The sequence below is a fragment of the Bombina bombina genome, chromosome 3, assembly GCF_027579735.1.
Source record: "Bombina bombina isolate aBomBom1 chromosome 3, aBomBom1.pri, whole genome shotgun sequence".
Classification (NCBI taxonomy): Eukaryota; Metazoa; Chordata; class Amphibia; order Anura; family Bombinatoridae; genus Bombina; species Bombina bombina.
In genome coordinates, this window is record NC_069501.1 from 965,932,523 (window position 1) to 965,954,540 (window position 22,018).

The 22,018-nt window shown below is 41.6% G+C and overlaps 1 protein-coding gene across 1 annotated transcript in view; it reads left to right on the forward strand.

The window, feature by feature from the left end:
* RB1 (RB transcriptional corepressor 1) overlaps positions 1–22,018 on the forward strand; it is a 1,127,793-nt gene that overhangs the window by 1,026,137 nt on the left and 79,638 nt on the right. The window contains exon 25 of the mRNA XM_053708021.1: positions 17,327–17,440. Coding sequence (XP_053563996.1) covers positions 17,327–17,440 — 114 coding nt within the window. The remainder of the gene's footprint in view (positions 1–17,326; positions 17,441–22,018) is intronic.

The window sequence follows — 22,018 nt, forward strand, 5'->3', positions numbered from 1 at the left end:
GAGTGTGGAACTGAATTTTTCTTCATGATCTTTCTGAAGGTCAGAAAGTTAAGAATCCTGAATTCATGTCGAGTCCGTCCGTCCAGTCCTCGTCCGTCTGTGGCTCAGTGCATGGAGATAATAGGATTGCTGGTGGCGGTGATGGCTATTGTTCCGTCGGTACGGTTTCGTCTCAGACCTCTGCAATGCACATGCTTAGGCAGTGGAATGGAGATTGTACAGATGTGTCTTCTTAATAGTCTAGATCAACAGACAAGGGATTATCTTCTATGTTGGTTGTCACTGGATCATCTGTCCCAGGGGACATGCTTCCACAGGCCCTCGTGGGTAATAGTGACAACGAGTACCAGTCTGTTAGGTTGGGGAGCAGTTTGGAACTCCCTAAGGGCTCGGGGTGTGTTGACTCAGACGGAGTCTCTACTCCCCATCGATATGATAGAGTTGAGAGCAATATTCATTGCACTTCAGGCTCAGTCTCACTTGGCTTCAGTCAAGTTCTCCAGATCCATTCGAACAACTTTACGCCTGTAGCTTATATCAATCATCAGGGAGGAACAGGAGTTCCTTAGTGATGGCAGTAGGAGCCTAGCTCATTCAGTGGGCGGTAGGCTCACTCTTGTTATCTGTCGGCAATCCTTATCCCAGATGTGGAAATCTGGGAAGCAGATTTTCTAGACAGACAGACGTTTCCTCCAGGAAAATGGAATCTTCATCCGGAGGTATTGCCGACCTGATTCTCGGATGGGGCAGGCCAGAGTTGAATCTTATGGCACGGCAGAATGCCAAGCTTCCAAGATATGGGTACGGGTCCAGGGATCCCCAGGCCGAGCTGATAGATGTTTTGGCAGTGCCTTGGTCTTTCAGCCTAGTGTATTTGGTCTCTTCATTTGCTCTCCTTCCTCGGGTGATTGCTCGAGTCAAACAGGAGGGGGCTTCGGTGATCCTCTTCGTTCCTGCGTGGCCTTGCAGGACTTGGTGCGCCGATCTGGTGGGCATGTTATCTCAGCCACCGTGGACGCTTCCATTGCGGACAGACCTTCTAATTCAGGAGTCTTTCCATCATCCGAATCTAGTGTCTCTGCAGCTAACTGCTTGGAGATTGACCTCTTACTCTTTTCTATAAGAGATTTTTCCGATTTGGTCTTACATACCTTGATTCAGGCGCGTAAGCCTGTTCCTGGGAAAATTTACCATAAAGTTGGCGTAAATATCTTTCTTGGTACAAATCCTAGGGCTACTCATGGAGTGAGGTTTGGATTCCCAGGATTTTGTCTTTTCTCCAAGACGGGTTGGAGAAAGAGTTGTCGTCTAGTTCCTTAACAAGCGTCTGGCAGCTGTTCCAGATGTTCACTCCTTTTGTCAGGCTCTGACTAGAATCAGGCCTGTGTGTAGACCAATTGCTCCTCCTTGAAGTTTGATTTTAGTTCTTATAGTTCTTCAAGGGGTTCCGTTTGCACCTATGCATTCCATAGATATTAAGTTATCTTGGAAAGTTTTGTTTTTTTGGTTGCTATTTCTTTTTCTCGCAGAGTTTCTGAGCTTTCGGCATTACAATGTGATTCTCCTTATCTTATTTTTCATTCGGATTAGGTAGTATTACGTACCAAACCTGGTTTTCTTCCTAAAGGTTGTTTCAAATAAAAATATTAATCAGGAAATTGTTGTTTCTTCCTTGTGTCCTCATCCTTCTTCTAAGAAGGAGCGACTGTTATATAATTGGACGTGGTCCGTGCCTTGCAGTTTTACTTACAGGCACCTAAGAATTTTCGTCAATCATCTTCCCCGTCTGGGAAGCGTAGGGGTCAGAAAGCTACGGCTACCTCTCTTTTTGGCTGAAGAGTATCATCCGTTTTGCATATGAGACTGCTGGACTGCAGCCTCCTGAAAGAATTACGGCTCATTCCACTAGGGCTGTGGCTTCTCATGGCATTTACAACTGCTGCTTCTGTTGCACTGATTTGCAAAGCTGCAACTTGGTCTTCTCTTCGCAATTTTTCTAAATGTTATAAATTTGATACTTTTGCCTTGTCTCAGGCTGTTTTTGGGAGTTAAGTTCTTCAAACAGTGGTACCTTCCGTTTAGGTTCCCTGTCTTGTCCCTCCCTTTCATAAGTGTCATATAGCTTTGGTATTGTATCCCATAAGTAAGTATGAAATCCGTGGACTCATCGTATCTTGTAAAAGAAAAGGGAAATTTATGCTTACCTGATAAATTTGTTTCTTTTATGATATGATGAGTCCACGGCCCACCCTGTTTTTGTATGACAGGTGTTTTGTTTTTGTTAAACTTCAGTCACCTCTGCACCTTGGCTTTTCCTTTCTCTTCCTAACTTCGGTCGAATGACTGGAGGGGGAGAGAAGGGAGGAGCTATATATACAGCTCTGCTGTGGTGCTCTTTGCCTCCTCCTGCTGACCAGGAGGCAATATCCCATAAGTAAGGATGAAATCTGTGGACTCATCGTATCGTAAACGAAACAAATTTATCAGGTAAGCATAAATTTCCCTTTTTATTTGTATTTTGTTATTTCACTATTGACTTAATAAATAACGCTTCAGTTTAATTCAGGACTAACAAACTGTCATATTTCTTTCTAATGGATGTGAATTCCATGAATGAGTCCATGAATTCATAACCTATAGGAAAATACTTCACCTGGCCACCAGGGGGAGGCAAAGACACCCCAAACAAAGCATTAAAGAAACCCTCCAACTTCCTTTACCCTCTCAGTTCTTTGCCTCGTTTCATGGAGGTAGGCAGAGAGAGTTGCTCTGCTGAAGATTCTGTTTTTATTGTTCTCAAAGATTGTTTCCTCCAAGAGAGGACAGGGGAGTTGTTAAAAGCCATGTAATTATCTTAGTAGAGTTTTGGTGTATATAAGCCAATGGATGTCACAGGGAAGTTCCCATTCCTCCTTCCAGCTTGTTTGAGCTATCCTCCCTTTATAGGCAAACAGTGTTAGTTACACTGATTTTCCTTGTGTTGCAGTTCTCCTCAGGTAGGACAGAAGCTTGTTAAGTCCTGATGTTTTTCCCTATATCTCCTTATCCCCTTCTAATTGCTTGTTGCCTAAAAGAGAGGGGTATATTACCAAATTGTGTGCAATCTAGGAGCCAAGTTACAGTAAGGGGTTAGTTACTCTGTATTATTGCACTTATTATAAAATACTCTGAGCTGCATAAGGGTTTTCAGGACCGAGGTAATTTCCTGAAAAGGCATTTGTACACTCCTTTATTTATACTTAGGATTGCACAGTGTTTGATCAATTTTATTACTTTCTCTCTACAGTACCTTCCTGTGTAGCAGGGCTAGTAGCCTACTTGGGAAGGGAAGTCCTTACAAGATTTATGCAGTTATGATGGAGAGGTTACACTTTTTTGTATATCTAGGTTCCTATCCTTGGCGGCATTAGTAACGCACCACTTAGATGTGCTCTGAACTCAGAGCTGATCCACTTGCAGTTTGTGTACGCAGCGCAGGAGATTACACTACGGAGGGTGGGCGGCGGCGGCGACAGTTAACTTTTCCCGCCGCGATCAGTCTGTGCGCGATTCGCGTCAGTTGCCTATTATATGGCCTAGAGTGTGCTCCTAACATAGTGGTAATAGCAAATGGTTTTCTACTCTGGGCAGTTTCTCTACTTCGCTTCGCACCACAGGCTGCATGGGCTAACTTGATTTTGGTGTTCCCTCCATAGGTGCAACAGAGTAGTTGGAATGCCAGTTATAATTATAATTTTGCTCTTCCAGATGGAAGGGATATGTGCCGTTTGATTTGTCACAATTATAGTGTTTGAGGTCAGCTACTATCCAACTACATGTGTTAATGATCTATGAAGGCATAGGTTGTTATGGAGTTATTATGCAAATACTGTGACTCCGTTTTGTTTGTTTTTTGGTAATGCATTGCCTTATACTTCCTGTTTCCTGTTCCTACCTCTGACCTGGATGTAGTTCTATAGTTCAACATGATACCTCACACGAACAGCTTGTAGTGTCTCCATTTCTATACATGAAACACAGGTTGTCTCCTATCAGGTTATATATTGTCGTTAGGAGGTTTAATTATATGTTTCTAATGCCTGCCCACAGGTCAGTCTCAATTTTAGTCTGGTATGTTGGAGAACTATTTATCTACTATTGGGATACCCAGTATTGTGCACACATTATTTGATACCGCATTTTACAGTATGGGGTTCTTAGTGATATCTGCCTTTATGGGGATAATAAACATTTCAGGTGGATTATCAGTATATCATGGTAGAAAGAAAATTGTTTAATTCCCTTAAGATTTTTGCTCTTATATGTCTTTAACAGTGCGTTATATATTTATTTCTTATGGGAATAATAAACTTTTCTGGTAGGTTATCATCATGACCAGTTCTTTTTTTTTACCATGGTAGAAGCAATATTGTTTACATCCATTTAGCTTTACCATTCTTATCTGTCTATATATAGGGGGATTTCTCCTGTTAAGTGTGATCAGTCCACGGGTCATCATTACTTCTGGGATATTGCTCCTCCCCAACAGGAAGTGCAAGAGGATTCACCCAGCAGAGCTGCCATATAGCTCCTCCCCTCTACGTCACCCCCAGTCATTCTCTTGCACCCAACGACTAGATAGGATGTGTGAGAGGACTATGGTGATTATACTTAGTTTTATACCTTCAATCAAAAGTTTGTTATTTTATAATAGCACCGGAGTGTGTTATTCCTTCTCTGGTAGAATTTGAAGAAGAATCTACCTGAGTTTTTACTATGATTTTAGCCGGCGTAGTTAAGATCATATTGCTGTTTCTCGGCCATCTGAGGAGAGGTAAACTTCAGATCAGGGGACAGCGGGCAGATTAATCTGCAAAGAGGTATGTAGCAGCTTATTATTTTCTGACAATGGAATTGATGAGAAAATTCTGCCATACCGATATAATGTAAACTCAGCCTTAAATGCAGTAGCAGCAACTGGTATCAGGCTGTCACGTATGTATATTTTACACTTCAGTATTCTGGGGAATGGCACTTCACTGGAATTATACTGTGTGCATAAGACTTTAGCCTAATTTGCAGGGACTAGCAACAGGCTTTTTAATAACACTTAATTTATGTTAAACGTTTTTTGCTGGCATGTAAAATCGTTTCATTTCTGAGGTACTGGGTGAATAAAATATTTTGGGCACTATTTTTTTCCACTTGGCAGTTGTTTTATTTAATTTATGACAGTTTACTGATCTCTCTCACTGTTGTGTGTGAGGGGGAGGGGCCGTTTTTGGCGCTTTTGCTACGCATCAAAAAATTCAGTCAGAAGCTCACTGTACTTCCTGCATGATCCGGTTCATCTCTACAGAACTCAGGGGTCTTCAAAACTTGTTTTGAGGGAGGTAATCACTCACAGCAGAGCTGTGAGATTGTAGTTGACTGTGATAAAAAACGTTTATTTCTGTAACTTTTTTTTCTGCTATCAGGGTTAGTTATCCTTTGCTAATGGGAACAAGCCTTTGCTAAAATTGTGTTTTTTTACAAAGATTTGATGCTATAACCTTTCAGTTTATTAACTTTCAACTGTCATAACTCTTTCTGTGCTTCTTATAGGCACAGTACGTTTTCTTATTATAATAAATTACTTGAAAAGTATTTCCAAGTTGCTAGTTTATTTGCTAGTGTGTTAAACATGTCTGATTCAGAGGAAGACATCTGTGCTATATGTGCTAATGCCAAAGTGGAGCCCAATAGAAATTTATGTACTAACTGCATTGATGCTACTTTAAATAAGAGTCAATCTGTACAAATTGAACACATTTCACCAAACAACGAGGGGAGAGTTATGCCGACTAACTCGCCTCACGTGTCAGTACCTGCATCTCCCGCTCGGGAGGTGCGTGATATTGTGGCGCCGAGTACATCTGGGCGGCCATTACAAATCACATTACAGGATATGGCTACTGTTATGACTGAAGTTTTGGCTAAATTACCAGAACTAAGAGGTAAGCGTGATCACTCTGGGATGAGAACAGAGTGCGCTGATAATGTTAGGGCCATGTCAGATACTGCGTCACAACTTGCAGAACATGAGGACGGAGAGCTTCATTCTGCGGCTGACGGTTCTGATCCAAACAGATTGGATTCAGATATTTCAAATTTTAAATTTAAGCTGGAAAACCTCCGTGTATTACTAGGGGAGGTGTTAGCGGCTCTGAATGATTGTAACACAGTTGCAATACCAGAGAAAATGTGTAGGTTGGATAAATATTTTGCGGTACCGTCGAGTACTGACGTTTTTCCTATACCTAAGAGACTTACTGAAATTATTACTAAGGAGTGGGATAGACCCGGTGTGCCGTTCTCACCCCCTCCGATATTTAGAAAGATGTTTCCAATAGACACCACCACACGGGACTTATGGCAAACGGTCCCTAAGGTGGAGGGAGCAGTTTCTACTTTAGCTAAGCGTACCACTATCCCGGTGGAGGATAGCTGTGCCTTTTCAGATCCAATGGATAAAAAGTTAGAGGGTTACCTTAAGAAAATGTTTGTTCAACAAGGTTTTATATTGCAACCCCTTGCATGCATTGCGCCTGTCACGGCTGCAGCAGCATTTTGGTTTGAGTCTCTGGAAGAGACACTTGAATCAGCTCCATTAGATGAGATTACACACAAGCTTAAAGCTCTTAAGTTAGCTAACTCATTTATTTCAGATGCCGTAGTACATTTAACTAAGCTTACGGCTAAGAATTCCGGATTCGCCATTCAGGCGCGCAGAGCACTGTGGCTAAAATCCTGGTCAGCTGACGTTACTTCTAAGTCTAAATTACTTAATATACCTTTCAAAGGGCAGACCTTATTCGGGCCCGGATTGAAAGAAATTATCGCTGACATTACAGGAGGTAAAGGCCATGCCCTGCCTCAAGACAGAGCCAAACCTAAGGCTAGACAATCTAATTTTCGTTCCTTTCGGAATTTCAAAGCAGGAGCAGCATCAACTTCCTCTGCTCCAAAACAAGAAGGATCTGTTGCTCGCTACAGACAAGGCTGGAGACCTAACCAGTCCTGGAACAAGGGCAAGCAGGCCAGGAAACCTGCTGCTGCCCCTAAAACAGCATGAATTGAGGGCCCCCGATCCGGGAACGGATCTAGTGGGGGGCAGACTTTCTCTCTTCGCCCAGGCTTGGGCAAGAGATGTCCAGGATCCCTGGGCGCTAGAGATAATATCTCAGGGATACCTTCTGGACTTCAAATACTCTCCCCCAAGAGAGAGATTTCATCTGTCAAGGTTGTCAACAAACCAAATAAAGAAAGAGGCGTTTCTACGCTGCGTACAAGAGCTTTTATTAATGGGAGTAATCCATCCAGTTCCACGGTCGGAACAGGGACAAGGGTTTTACTCAAATCTGTTTGTGGTTCCCAAAAAAGAGGGAACTTTCAGGCCAATCCTGGATTTAAAGATCCTAAACAAATTCCTAAGAGTTCCATCGTTCAAAATGGAGACTATTCGAACAATTTTACCCATGATCCAAAAGGGTCAGTACATGACCACAGTGGATTTAAAAGATGCTTACCTTCACATACCGATCCACAAAGATCATTACCGGTATCTAAGGTTTGCCTTTCTAGACAGGCATTACCAGTTTGTAGCTCTTCCATTCGGATTGGCTACGGCTCCAAGAATCTTCACAAAGGTTCTGGGTGCTCTTCTGGCGGTACTAAGACCGCGAGGAATTTCGGTAGCTCCGTACCTAGACGACATTCTGATACAAGCTTCAAGCTTTCAAACTGCCAAGTCTCATACAGAGTTAGTACTGGCATTTCTAAGGTCGCATGGATGGAAGGTGAACGAAAAGAAGAGTTCTCTCTTTCCACTCACAAGAGTTCCCTTCCTGGGGACTCTTATAGATTCTGTAGAAATGAAAATTTACCTGACAGAAGACAGGTTAACAAAACTTCAAAGTGCATGCCGTGTCCTTCATTCCATTCAACACCCGTCAGTGGCTCAATGCATGGAGGTAATCGGCTTAATGGTAGCGGCAATGGACATAGTACCCTTTGCACGCCTACACCTCAGACCGCTGCAATTGTGCATGCTAAGTCAGTGGAATGGGGATTACTCAGACTTGTCCCCTTCTCTGAATCTGGATCAAGAGACCAGAAATTCTCTTCTATGGTGGCTTTCTCTGCCACATCTGTCCAGGGGGATGCCATTCAGCAGGCCAGACTGGACAATTGTAACAACAGACGCCAGCCTACTAGGTTGGGGCGCCGTCTGGAATTCTCTGAAGGCTCAGGGACAATGGAATCAGGAGGAGAGTCTCCTTCCAATAAACATTCTGGAATTGAGAGCAGTTCTCAATGCCCTTCTGGCTTGGCCCCAGTTGACAACTCGGGGGTTCATCAGGTTTCAGTCGGACAACATCACGACTGTAGCCTACATCAACCATCAGGGAGGGACAAGAAGCTCCCTAGCAATGATGGAAGTATCAAAGATAATTCGCTGGGCAGAGTCTCACTCTTGCCACCTGTCAGCAATCCACATCCCGGGAGTGGAGAACTGGGAGGCGGACTTTTTAAGTCGTCAGACTTTTCATCCGGGGGAGTGGGAACTTCATCCGGAGGTCTTTGCCCAAATACTTCGTCATTGGGGCAAACCAGAGATAGATCTCATGGCGTCTCGACAGAACGCCAAGCTTCCTCGTTACGGGTCCAGATCCAGGGATCCGGGAGCGGTCCTGATAGATGCCTTGACAGCACCTTGGACCTTCAGGATTGCTTATGTGTTTCCACCCTTCCCGATGCTTCCTCGATTGATTGCCAGAATCAAACAGGAGAGAGCATCAGTGATTCTAATAGCGCCTGCATGGCCACGCAGGACTTGGTATGCAGATCTGGTGGACATGTCATCCTGTCCACCTTGGTCTCTACCTCTGAAACAGGACCTTCTGATACAGGGTCCTTTCAAACTTCAAAATCTAACTTCTCTGAAGCTGACTGCTTGGAAATTGAACGCTTGATTTTATCAAAAAGATTTACCATAAAATATGGCGTAAATACCTATATTGGTGCGAATCCAAAGGTTACTCTTGGAGTAAGGTTAGGATTCCTAGGATATTGTCTTTTCTACAAGAAGGTTTAGAAAAGGGTTTATCCGCTAGTTCCTTAAAGGGACAGATCTCAGCTCTGTCCATTCTGTTGCACAAACGTCTGTCAGAAGTTCCAGACGTTCAGGCTTTTTGTCAGGCTTTGGCCAGGATTAAGCCTGTGTTTAAAACTGTTGCTCCGCCATGGAGTTTAAACCTTGTTCTTAACGTTTTACAGGGCGTTCCGTTTGAACCCCTTCATTCCATTGATATAAAGTTGTTATCTTGGAAAGTTCTATTTTTAATGGCTATTTCCTCGGCTCGAAGAGTCTCTGAGTTATCAGCCTTACATTGTGATTCTCCTTATTTGATTTTTCACTCGGATAAGGTAGTTCTGCGTACTAAACCTGGGTTCTTACCTAAGGTAGTCACTAACAGGAATATCAATCAAGAGATTGTTGTTCCATCCTTGTGTCCAAATCCTTCTTCAAGGAAGGAACGACTTCTGCACAATCTGGATGTAGTTCGTACCCTAAAATTTTATTTACAGGCAACTAAAGATTTTCGACAAACGTCTTCCCTGTTTGTCGTTTACTCTGGTCAGAGGAGAGGTCAAAAAGCTTCTGCTACCTCTCTCTCTTTTTGGCTTCGTAGCATAATACGGTTAGCTTATGAGACTGCTGGACAGCAGCCTCCTGAAAGAATTACAGCTCATTCCACTAGAGCTGTGGCTTCCACTTGGGCCTTTAAGAATGAGGCCTCTGTTGAACAGATTTGCAAGGCTGCAACTTGGTCTTCGCTTCATACTTTTTCCAAATTTTCCAAATTTGACACTTTTGCTTCTTCGGAGGCTATTTTTGGGAGAAAGGTTCTTCAGGCAGTGGTTCCTTCTGTATAAAGAGCCTGCCTGTCCCTCCCGTCATCCGTGTACTTTTGCTTTGGTATTGGTATCCCAGAAGTAATGATGACCCGTGGACTGATCACACTTAACAGGAGAAAACATAATTTATGCTTACCTGATAAATTCCTTTCTCCTGTAGTGTGATCAGTCCACGGCCCGCCCTGTTTTTTACGGCAGGTAAATATTTTTTAAATTATACTCCAGTCACCACTACACCCTTTGGCTTCTCCTTTCTCGTTGGTACTTGGTCGAATGACTGGAGGTGACGTAGAGGGGAGGAGCTATATGGCAGCTCTGCTGGGTGAATCCTCTTGCACTTCCTGTTGGGGAGGAGCAATATCCCAGAAGTAATGATGACCCGTGGACTGATCACACTACAGGAGAAAGGAATTTATCAGGTAAGCATAAATTGTTATTTATCAAAGCCTCAACTATGCTGCATTTGCCGGCACCAATACGCTTGCCTAACATCGAGGCCGCTGACCTGAATACACTCTCCATATTTATTAAAAAAAAGCTGTCAAAAAGCCGTGCACCAAATATGGAGCGATGAGCATCGGACTGTTGTTAACTAACAGTCATCAATCTTGCTGCTATTCGGCTTTTTCACAACTTTATTTATATCCTGTCACTAAATGCTGCCACTATACTAAAATGTTTAGCCCCTATCCCGCCGCTCCCGGACCCTGCCGCAACTTTAATAAAGTTATCAACCCCTATCCCGCCTCTCCCGGACCCTGCCGCAACTTTAATAAAGTTATTAACCCCTATCCCGCCGCTCCTGGACTCTGCTGCCACCTAAATAAACATATTAACCCCTAAACCTCTGGCCTCCCACATCTATTAACTAAACCTATTAAGCCCTAAACCGCCAGCCCCCACATCGCCATAAACTAAATTAAGCTATTAACCCCTAAACCTAACAACCCGCTAACTTTACATTAAAATTACAACATTCCTATCTTATAATAAATCAAAATAAACTATATTAAACTATTAATTAACCTGCCCTATTATACTTCAATTACATTAAACTAGCAATTAAATTAACTATATTACATAAAAAACTAACCCTTCTCAAATTATTTAAATATACTATTTAAAATTACTAAATTACAAAAAAAACACAGTATCAAAAATAAAAACGAATTACACCTAATCTAATAGCCCTATCAAAAAGCCCCCCCCCCCAGATAAAAAAAAACCCTAGCCTAAAATGAACTACCAATGGCCCTTAAAAGAGCCTTTTGCGGGGCATTGCCCCAAAGAAATCAGCTCTTTTACCTGTAAAAAAATAAATAAAATACAGACATCCCCCCAACAGTTAAACCCACCAACCCCCCCAAATAAAAAGCCTATCTAAAAAAACCTAAGCTCCCCATTGCCCTGAAAAGGGCATTTGTATGGGCATTGCCCTTAAAAGGGCATTTAGCTCTTTTACCTGCCCAGACCCTACTCTAAAAATAAAACCCACCCAAAAAAAACCTTAAATAAACCTAACACTAACCCCCGACAATCCACTTACAGTTTTTGAAGTTCCGCTTGAAGGATCCATCCAGCCGGCAAGAAGTCTTCATCCGGGCGGCAAGAAGTCTTTATCCTTGCGGCCTCTTCTATCTTCATCCATCCGGCGAAGTCTTCATTCATGCGGCCTCTTCTATATTCATCGATCCGGCGCGGAGCGGGTCCATCCTGAAGACATCTCGCACGGAGCTCCTCTTCAATACGGTCGCCGCCGTAAACTGGAACTTGAATGCAAGTAACGTCATCCTAGATGGCGTCCCTTGCATTCCTATTGGCTGAAAGTTTCCAATCAGCCAATAGGATTTGAGCAGCTCTCATCCTGTTGGCTGTTCCAATCAGCCAATAGGATTTGAGCAGCTCTCATCCTGTTGGCTGTTCCAATCAGCCAATAGGATTAGAGGTGCTAAAATCCTATTGGCTGTTCCAATCAGCCAATAGGATTTGAGCAGCTCTCATCCTGTTGGCTGTTCCAATCAGCCAATAGGATTTGAGCAGCTCTCATCCTGTTGGCTGTTCCAATCAGCCAATAGGATTAGAGGTGCTAAAATCCTATTGGCTGTTCCAATCAGCCAATAGGTTTTGAGCAGCTCTCATCCTGTTGGCTGTTCCAATCAGCCAATAGGATGAGAGCTCAATCCTATTGGCTGATTAAAACAGCCAATAGGATGAGAGCTGCTCAAATCCTATTGGCTGATTGGAACAGCCAATAGGATTTTAGCAGCTCTAATCCTATTTGCTGATTGGAACCTTTCAGCCAATAGGAATGCAAGGGACGCCATCTTGGACGTCGCTTGCATTCAAGTTCCAGTTTACGGCGGCGACCGTATTGAAGAGGAGCTTCGTGCCGGATGTCTTCAGGATGGACCCACTCTGTGCCAGATGGATAGAGATAGAAGAGGCCGCATGGATGAAGACTTCGCCGGATGGATAAAGATAGAAGAGGCCGTCCGGATGAAGACTTCTTGCCATCCGGATGAAGACTTCTTGCCGGTTGGATGGATCCTTCAAGCGGAACTTCAAAAACTGTAAGTGGATCGTCGAGAGTTAGTGTTAATTTTATTTAAGGTTTTTTTGAGTGTTTTTGTTTTTTTAGAGTAGGGTCTGGGCAGGTAAAAGAGCTAAATGCCCTTTTAAGGGCAATGCCCATACAAATGCCCTTTTCAGGGCAATGGGGAGCTTAGGTTTTTTAGATAGGCTTTTTATTTGGGGTTGGTTGGGTGGATGGTGGGTTTAACTGTTGGAGGGGTGTTTGTATTTTTTTTTACAGGTAAAAAGGCTGATTTCCTTGGGGTAATGCCCCGCAAAAGGCCCTTTTAAGGGCCATTGGTAGTTTATTGTAGGCTAGGGTTTTTTATTGGGGGGGGGGGGGCTTTTTTATTTTGATAGGGCTATTAGATTAGGTGTAATTCGTTTTTTATTTTTGATACTGTGGTTTGTTTTTTTGTAACTTAGTGTTTTGTTTTTGTAACTTTGTTGTTTGTTTTTGTAACTTAGTGTTTGTTTTTTGTAACTTAGTAATTTTTAATAGTATATTTAAATAATTTGAGTAGGGTTAGGTTTTTTTAATATGTAATATAGTTAATTTAATTGCTAGTTTAAAGGAACAGTCTACACCAGAATTGTTATTGTTTTAAAAGATAGATAATCCCTTTATTACCAGTTCCCCAGTTTTGCATAACCAACACAGTTATATTAATATGCTTTTAACCTCTGTGATTATCTTGTATCTAAGCCTCTGCATACTGCTCCTTTATTTCAGTTCTTTTGACAGACTTGCTGTTTAGCCAATCGGTGCCTGCTCCCAGATAACTTCACGTGCATGAGCACAGTGTTATCTATATGAAACACATGAACAAACACATGAACTAACACCCTCTAGTGGTGAAAAACTGTTAAAATGCATTCTGAAAAGAGGTGGCCTTCAAGGTCTAAGAAATTAGCATATGAACCTCCTAGGTTAAGCTTTCAACTAAGAATTCCAAGAGAACAAAGCAAAATTGGTGATAAAAGTAAATTGGAAAATTGTTTAAAATTACATGCCCTATCTGAATCATGAAAGTTTAATTTGAAATAGACTGTCCCTTTAATGTAACTAGTATAATAGTTAGGGTAGGTTAATTAATAGTTTAATATAGTTTATTTTAATTCTAAAGGTAAGTTTTAATTTATTATAAGATAGGGATGTTGTAATTTTAACGTAAAGTTAGCGGGTTGTTAGGTTTAGGGGTTAATAGCTTAATTTAGTTTATGGCGATGTGAGGGCTGGAGGTTTAGGGGTTAATAGGTTTGGTTAAAGGGACAGTAAACGTTAAAATTAATGTTATATAATTCTTCACATAGTGCAGAATTATATAACATTATATTAGCGCAATCTTTATAAAACAAAATTTCCCCTTTGAATTTTAAAAAAAACCTGCTGTTTTACAGACCCGCTCTCTGTGATCTTCTGGGCGGGTCTGTTTTTTTCAAACAGCGCATCGGGCCAGCTGTATAGTCACAGCCCGGCCCGACCGCGCCATAGCACTAAGTGCAACTCGCTCCTGCTGTCTGACAGAGCAGGAGCGAGCTGCACTTAGTGCTATGGCGCGCTCGGGACGGGCTGTGACTATACAGCTGGCCCGATGCGCTGTTTGAAAAAAACAGACCCGCTCAGCAGATCATAGAGAGCGGGTCTGTAAAACAGCAGGGTTTTTTTTAAATTCAAAGGGGTAATTTTGTTTTATAAAGATTGCGCTAATATAATGTTATATAATTCTGCACTATGTGCAGAATTATATAACATTATTTTTAAGGTTTACTGACACTTTAATGGTAGTGATGTGGGAGGCCAGGGGTTTATACATTTATTTAGTGGCGGCGGGATAGGGGTTAATAACTTTATTTAGTGTCAGTGGTGTCGGGGAGCGGCAGAATAGGGGTTAATAATTTTATTTATGGAGCGGCGGAATAGGGGTTAATAATTTTATTTCGGGGGCGGCAGATTAGGTAGGGGTGTTTAGACTCGGGGCTTATGTTAGGGTGTTAGGTGTAAACATAACTGGTTTTCTACCATAGAAATCAATGGGATAGCTGGCAGCATCGAACATAAGCTTTCGCTGCTTTCAGACTCCCATTGAGTCCTATGGCATCCGCGGCCTCCAGGGTGGAGGATTGAAAACCTGGTACGTTGGGCCGGAATAGCCGCAAGCGTACCTGTTAACTATTTGATAACTTTGAAAAAGTGTCAAACAGTGCCGAATGTGTATTCGGAACATCTGTAATTACGTAAACATCGATCTGTGTCGGATTGAGACCGGCGGATAGTATGTTAAGTCACAGATTTTTAAAATTTGCCGGTCTGTAGGCTTTGATAACTAGGTCAAATTAAGCTCGCCACAATTACGCTGCAGAATTCCCGCGTATTTGCGGTTGACGGCTTGATAAATATCCCCCATAGTGGTTTATCAACATTGGCGATGCTTAATTATATTTATTTCTTCTATAGAAAATAAACATGTCTGGTGATTTTATCAGCATTATCAGTGCTTAACCATACTTGTATCTTATATGAAAGATACATGTCTGGTGCTTTTATCAGCATTATCAGTGTTTACCTGTATTTTTTCTTATTGGAAAATCAAAATATCTAGTGGTTTATCAGCATGACAGTGCTTATCCATTCTTATTTGGGAAATACCCATATCTAGGGTTTATAAGTGCTTCTTTGTGCTTATGTCTTATATGTAAAATAAACATATCTAGTCAATTACAGTGCTTAACCGAACTATTTCTCATATATATATATATATATATATATATATATAGTGTATTACTCTTAGCTGGTGGTTTGTTGGTATAAGAATGATTACACACACGTATTTCTTATATTGGAAATAAACATATCTGATGGTTCATTAGCTTACTAGTTCTTAATTTTGCCATCTTTTTTTTTCTTGTGTAGAAACTTTCATATCTGGTGAGTTATGTTTCTTGCCAGTACCTAACAGTACCGGTTGAGATTCTCTCCTTGTTAATACGTATACTCTAGTTTCGTTGGACGCATGTCTGGAAATTAAATCTGGAAACAGATTCTCTCAATCCCATTTCAAGAGTGATTTTTCTGGGGAGTATCTTAAATTCTAACTACATGCGTGCATATCTCACAGATTAACACAGGGAGAAGCGTAGGGCTGCTTGTCATCTATTTCCATCCTCAGCCTTCGGTGGCTCAATTTATGGAGGTGGTAGGTCTTATAGTTGTCTCTTCAGATACTATTCCTTTTGCTCGCCTTTTATTACTACAATGAAACATACTTTTTAACATCCCTTTAAAGAGAGATGTAAGTGTTGTGGACATAAAGAGATTCAAGTATGCAAGTATTCAAGTATCCACAGGCTCCATTTGATCCTATGCATTCTGTTGATATTATGTTACTGACTTGGAAGGTGTTGTTTCTGTTAGCTAATTCTCTACTCATAGAGTGTCAGACTTGTCTGCCCTCCAGTGTGACCCACATTATCCAGTGTTTGTTTCAGATAAGGCTGTTCTGAGGACAAAGATGAGGAATTTACCTAGGGTTGTCTCAACTCTCAATATTAAGAGAAAAAAAATTCAAGAAATTGTTGTTCTGTCTTTGTTCCAATGCTGCTTCTTCTAAGGAGAGGCTGTTACATAATCTGGGTGTTGTTAGGGCCTTGAAGTTCTATCTTCATGCTACTAAGGAATTTCATCAATCATCTTCTTCGTTTATCCTGCATTCTGGTAAGCACATTGGTCTGAAGGCTCTAGCTGTTACCCTATCTTTCTTGTTCAGATTTTGATTTCTATGGCATATTTATAGAAGCGGGCCAGTAGCCTCACTCTTGAATTACGGCACATTCTACTTGTGCAGGGTCTTCTTCCTGGGCCTTCAGTAATAAAGCTTTGGTTGATCAGATATGTAAGTCGGCTACTTGGTCATCATTGCACATTTTCACAAAATTCTTCCTATTTTATGTCTTTGCCGCAGCAGAGGCGTTTTTTTTGGTGGAAAGGTTCTTCAAGTGGTGGTTCATAGTAATTAGGACTGCCTTTCCTACCTTTTCTCTCCCTAAAATCTTTTGTGGACTCCACAGCTTGGGTATTAGTTTTGCAAAGGTTATGAATGAATTTGTGGACTCACTGCCATTAGAAAGAAAACCTGATGATAAATTATTTTCTTTCTTGGCATCGAGAATCCACAAACCCACCCTGATATAATGTAGTGGCGGCAGTCTTATGGCACCTCTGTACCCCTTTTATCTCTCTACTTTTCCTTATCCTCGGCTTGAACTATTTGAGAGGATAGGGGAAGTCTACTATTCCTTATCCTCTGCTTGAACTATTGAGAGGGTAGGGGAAGTGGAAGGGTTATTTAATGCTTTGTTTGGGGTGTCTTTGCCGCCTTCTGGGGGCCAGGTGAAGTATTTTCCTATAAATTAGGAATGAATTTGTGGACTCTCATTGCCAAGAAAGAAAATAATTTATCAGGTAAGCATAAATTATGTTTTTAACATGGTTATTTTTTTATTTTTAACAGTTTGACAGTCATGTTTACGTAACACTGTAGAATATTACAACCTGTATTTCTGCTTCAGGAATATCCAAGCTTCAGTAGATGAGCTACATATCTTTGTAAGGATAGAGTGAATAGGCAAATAAAGAGGAAAAAAGTCACTGCATTTAAATTCAAGCACATTAAAATAAAAATCAGATTTGTTGATTTCAAGCTACGTTTAGAGCATAATTTCATATACGGCATTTACAATTTTATACTAAGTTTTTCTATGAGATGTATCAAGTTGAATTTACTTTTTTTCTCGTGTTCTGTTTGTTTTTCCATAGACCTTTAAACATATTTTGATTCGAGAAGGAAAATATGATTCCATTATAGTGTTTTACAATTTGGTCTTCATGCAGAAATTGAAAAGTAATATACTGCAATATGCCTCACCTCGGGTAAGATGTGCTAATTTTTTAAAGCAGAGAGCATAGTTTAATCTCTTTATGTCCACAACTCTTACATCTCTCTTTAAAGGGATGTTAAAAAGTATGTTTCATTGTAGTAATAAAAAAATAATTAAGCAGTTATACATAATAGAAATCATTGCAGTATGTATTATTCATCTATTTAAATGGATTTTACCTTTTATTTCTTTTTTACACTACATTTGTGCAGTGTCCATTACTTCCTGTCAAAACCCTATAAGGGGGAGGGGCCTCTGCAGGCAGGTTTATCATAGACTGATGTCATAAAACTTCCAGGCTCGTTTACTATAAAGTGAATAGACTAGATAACAGGTAGTCAAAATTCTCCTCTTATCATACTGGGGGCAGGGGCTACACTGAGAATTTCTAAGTGCTAATTTTGCACACACAAAAAAATAGTAAATTGTTTTTGTTTTTTACAATATTTTTCTCTTGTAAGATGTATCGAGTCCACGGGTTCATCCTTACTTGTGGGATATTCTCCTCCCCTACAGGAAGTGGCAAAGCGAGCACCCACAGCAGAGCTGCCTATATAGCTCCCCCCCTTAGCTCCACCCCCCAGTCATTCTCTTTGCCTACTCTAAGTAACTAGGAAGTGCAGAGCGAGTGTGGTGACAAAAATGTTAGTTTTTTATTTCTCAAGCAAAAGTTTGTTATTTTAAATGGTGCCGGTGTGTACTATTTACTCTTTAGCAGAAAAAGAGATGAAGATTTCTGCAAGGAGGATTATGATCTTAGCACTTTGTAACTAAGATCCACTGCTGTTCTCACAAGGGCTGAAGAGTACAGGAAAACTTCAGTTGGGGGAACGGTTTGCATGCTAAGCTGCATATGAGGTATGTTCAGTCTATGTTTTTCTAGACAGACTGTGTTTATTCTAGAAAAGGCTGGCAATATCCCCATGGGGAAAGGGTAAGCTGTATTCAGACACTTGGATAGGAATTTCAGCTTGCTTGAAGGGCTCATTTGTTACTGTTGACACTGTTAGGAACAAACGTTTTTTGTTTGTTCAGTAAATGATGCAATTATAACGTTTTTTGAAGGGACTGAAGGGGTCATTGTGGCTTGTGTTAGGGTTTTTTAACCCACATGGTTAATTAAGAGACACTCAGGTGTTTTTCTAATAGGCCTCAAAACATGTGAGGTGGGAGGGGCCTATTTTCGCACCTCAGTTGCGCAGTTTCTTTTCCTTAAGAGTCATCCAACTGCTTTTCTAGAGGTTCCTGCTGTGTTTGAGGGCTGTTAAGGAGGTTTTTTTCCCCACAAATCGTTCTGAAGGGCAGGTAGGCGCCACAGCAGAGCTGTGGCAAGGTGCTAAAAGTCTTTTTCTCCTACATTGGTGTATCCGGTCCACGGCTTCATCCTTACTTGTGGGATATTCTCAATCCCTACAGGAAGTGGCAAAGAGAGCAATATAGCTCCCCCCCCCCCCCCCCCCCCCCGTCATTCTCTTTGCCGCTCTAACTAGTAGCATCTCCACGGGGGTGGTAAAGAGTATGTGGTGTTAGTTGTAGTTTTTTATTTCTTCTATCAAGAGTTTGTTATTTTAAAATAGTGCCGGCTTGTACTATATACTCTGCAGCAGAAAGTGATGAAGATTTCTGCTAAGAGGAATATGATTTTAGCACCAGTAACTAAAATCCATGGCTGTTCCCACGCAGGACTGTTGAAACCAGAGAACATCAGTTGGGGGGAACAGTTTGCAGGCTTAACTGCTTCAGGTATGATCAGTCATTTTTCTAACAAGACCATGTAATGCTAGAAGACTGTCAGAAATTCCCTCTGGGATAGGTAAGCCATTTTTCTTAGACTCTGTATAAAATGATGGCTTATATTAAGGGCTCTATGCTGGTTGACACTAATTGTGGGCTTAATTGATTGTTTTTTAGCATGTTTTTGGCTATAAATAAGGTGTTTTTTCAAACTTTAAAACACTTTTGGGGTTTAATTTGCGCCTGGCACTTAGTTAGACACCTAATCTAGTCAGAAAGGCCCCTCCACTCTGGAATGAAGAGGGAGGAGGCCTCATTTTCGCGCCTCAATTGCGCAGTGTTTTTTGCCTAGGCAGTTCATGCAGCTTCACGTGGGGAGTCCAGAGGCTCAGAAAAGGACTCCAGAGAGGCTTATTTGCTACCAAAATAATCCCTAAGGAAGGTAAAGGCCACAGTGGAAGCTGTGGCATGGTACTGTAATGTGTTAACCGGTTAATAACTGTTATTAGCTCCGGTTTGGGCATTAAGGTGTTAATTGGTCTGAAAATTTGTGTGCAATCTTTTCAAATCATTAAGACACTGTGGTGAAAATTTCATTAAAATCGGATGTTTATTTGATGGTTTTTTGATGTTTCAGTAATAAAGTGTGCACTTTTATTATTTAAAGAGACAGTAACGTTTTTGTCAAAAATAATTTTTATTGCATTGAAGTTCTGTTTATGTCTGTCAAACATGTCTGAATCTTCAGATAGCCTATGTTCTGTATGCTCAAAGTCCAAGGTGGTTCCCCCATTAAATTTATGTGTGAAGTGTGCCATAGCGTCCAAGCAGCTTAAGGACCATACAATCACACTTAAAAATATAGCCCAAGATGATTCTTTAGCTGAAGGTAGTGAAGATAGCTCGCTATCCTCTCCTTCTGTGTCAATACCAGCTATGCCCGCGCAAGCGATGCCCAGTACATCTAGCGCACCAATTGTGATTACTATGCAACAGTTAGCGGCAGTAATGGATAATTCTCTTTCAGCATTTTTATCTAAACTGCCAGCTTTTCCTAGGAAGCGTGATTGCTCAGTTTTAAACACAGAAAATGAGCAAGCTGACGCAGAGGATAATTTATCTGTAGTGCCCTCACATCAATCTGACTTGGCGGTGAGGGAGGGCCTGTCTGAGGGAGAAATTTCTGACACAGGAAAAGTTTCTCAGCAGGCAGAGCCTGATGCCATAGCATTTAAATTTAAGCTAGAACACCTCCGCGCCCTACTTAAGGAGGTCCTAGCTACACTTGATGATTGTGATCCTTTGGTGATCCCAGAAAAATTGTGTAAAATGGACAAATTCTTAGAGGTCCCAGTACACACTGATGCATTTCCGATACCTAAGAGGGTGGCGGATATCGTGACTAAGGAGTGGGAGAAGCCAGGTGTACCCTTTGTTCCCCCTCCTATATTTAAGAAAATGTTCCCAATTGTTGACCCTAGAAGGAACGCGTGGCAGACGGTCCCTAAGGTAGAGGGGGCAGTTTCAACGCTAGCTAAGCGCACGACTATACCAATAGAAGACAGTTGCGCTTTCAAAGATCCGATGGATAAAAAATTAGAAGGTTTACTTAAGAAAATTTTTGTTCAACAAGGTTTTCTTCTTCAACCAATTTCTTGCATTATTCCTGTAACCACTGCAGCTGCTTTTTGGTTTGAGGAATTAGAAAACTCGCTCCAGAAGGAGACTTCTTATGATGAAGTCATGGATAGAATTCACGTCCTGAAGTTGGCTAATTCTTTCATTACAGATGCCGCTATGCAGTTCTGGCTTCGCAATAGTGGCGTGTAGAGCGCTTTGGCTAAAATCGTGGTCGGCGGATGTGTCGTCCAAAACAAAATTGCTTAATATTCCTTTCAAGGGTAAGACCCTATTTGGGCCAGAGTTGAAAGAGATTATTTCAGATATCACTGGGGGAAAGGGCCATGCTCTCCCACAGGATAGACCTTTCAAAGCTAAAAACAAGTCTAATTTTCGTTCCTTTCGCAATTTCAGGAACGGACCGGCTTCTACCTCTTCAGCCACTAGGCAAGAGGGTAACGCACCCCAGCCCAAACCAGCATGGAAACCAATGCAAGGCTGGAACAAGGGTAAACAGGCCAAAAAGCCTGCTGCTGCTACCAGGACAGCATGAAGGGGTAGCCCCCAATCCGGGACCGGATCTAGTAGGGGGCAGACTTTCTCTCTTTGCTCAGGCCTGGGCAAGAGATGTTCCGGACCCCTGGGCACTAGAAATTGTCTCTCAGGGGTATCTTCTAGAATTCAAGGACCTTCCTCCAAGGGGAAGGTTCCACATGTCTCGCTTATCTTTAGACCAGATAAAGAGACAGGCATTCTTACATTGCGTAGAAGACCTTTTAAAAATGGGAGTGATACACCCAGCACAGCAGAACAAGGACTGGGATTTTACTCAAACCTGTTTGTAGTTCCCAAAAGGAATGAACTTTCAGGCCAATTCTGGACTTAAAGATCCTAAACAAATTCCTCAGAGTTCCATCATTCAAAATGGAAACCATTCGGACAATCTTACCAATGATCCAGGAGGGTCAATATATGACTACCGTGGACTTAAAGGATGCGTACCTGCATATTCCTATCCACAAAGATCACCATCAGTTCCTGAGGTTCGCCTTTCTGGACAAGCATTACCAGTTTGTGGCTCTTCCCTTCGGATTGGCCACTGCTCCCAGAATTTTCACAAAGGTGCTAGGGTCTCTTCTAGCGGTGCTAAGGCCAAGGGGCATTGCAGTAGCACCTTACCTAGACGACATTCTAATACAAGCGTCGTCCTTTCACA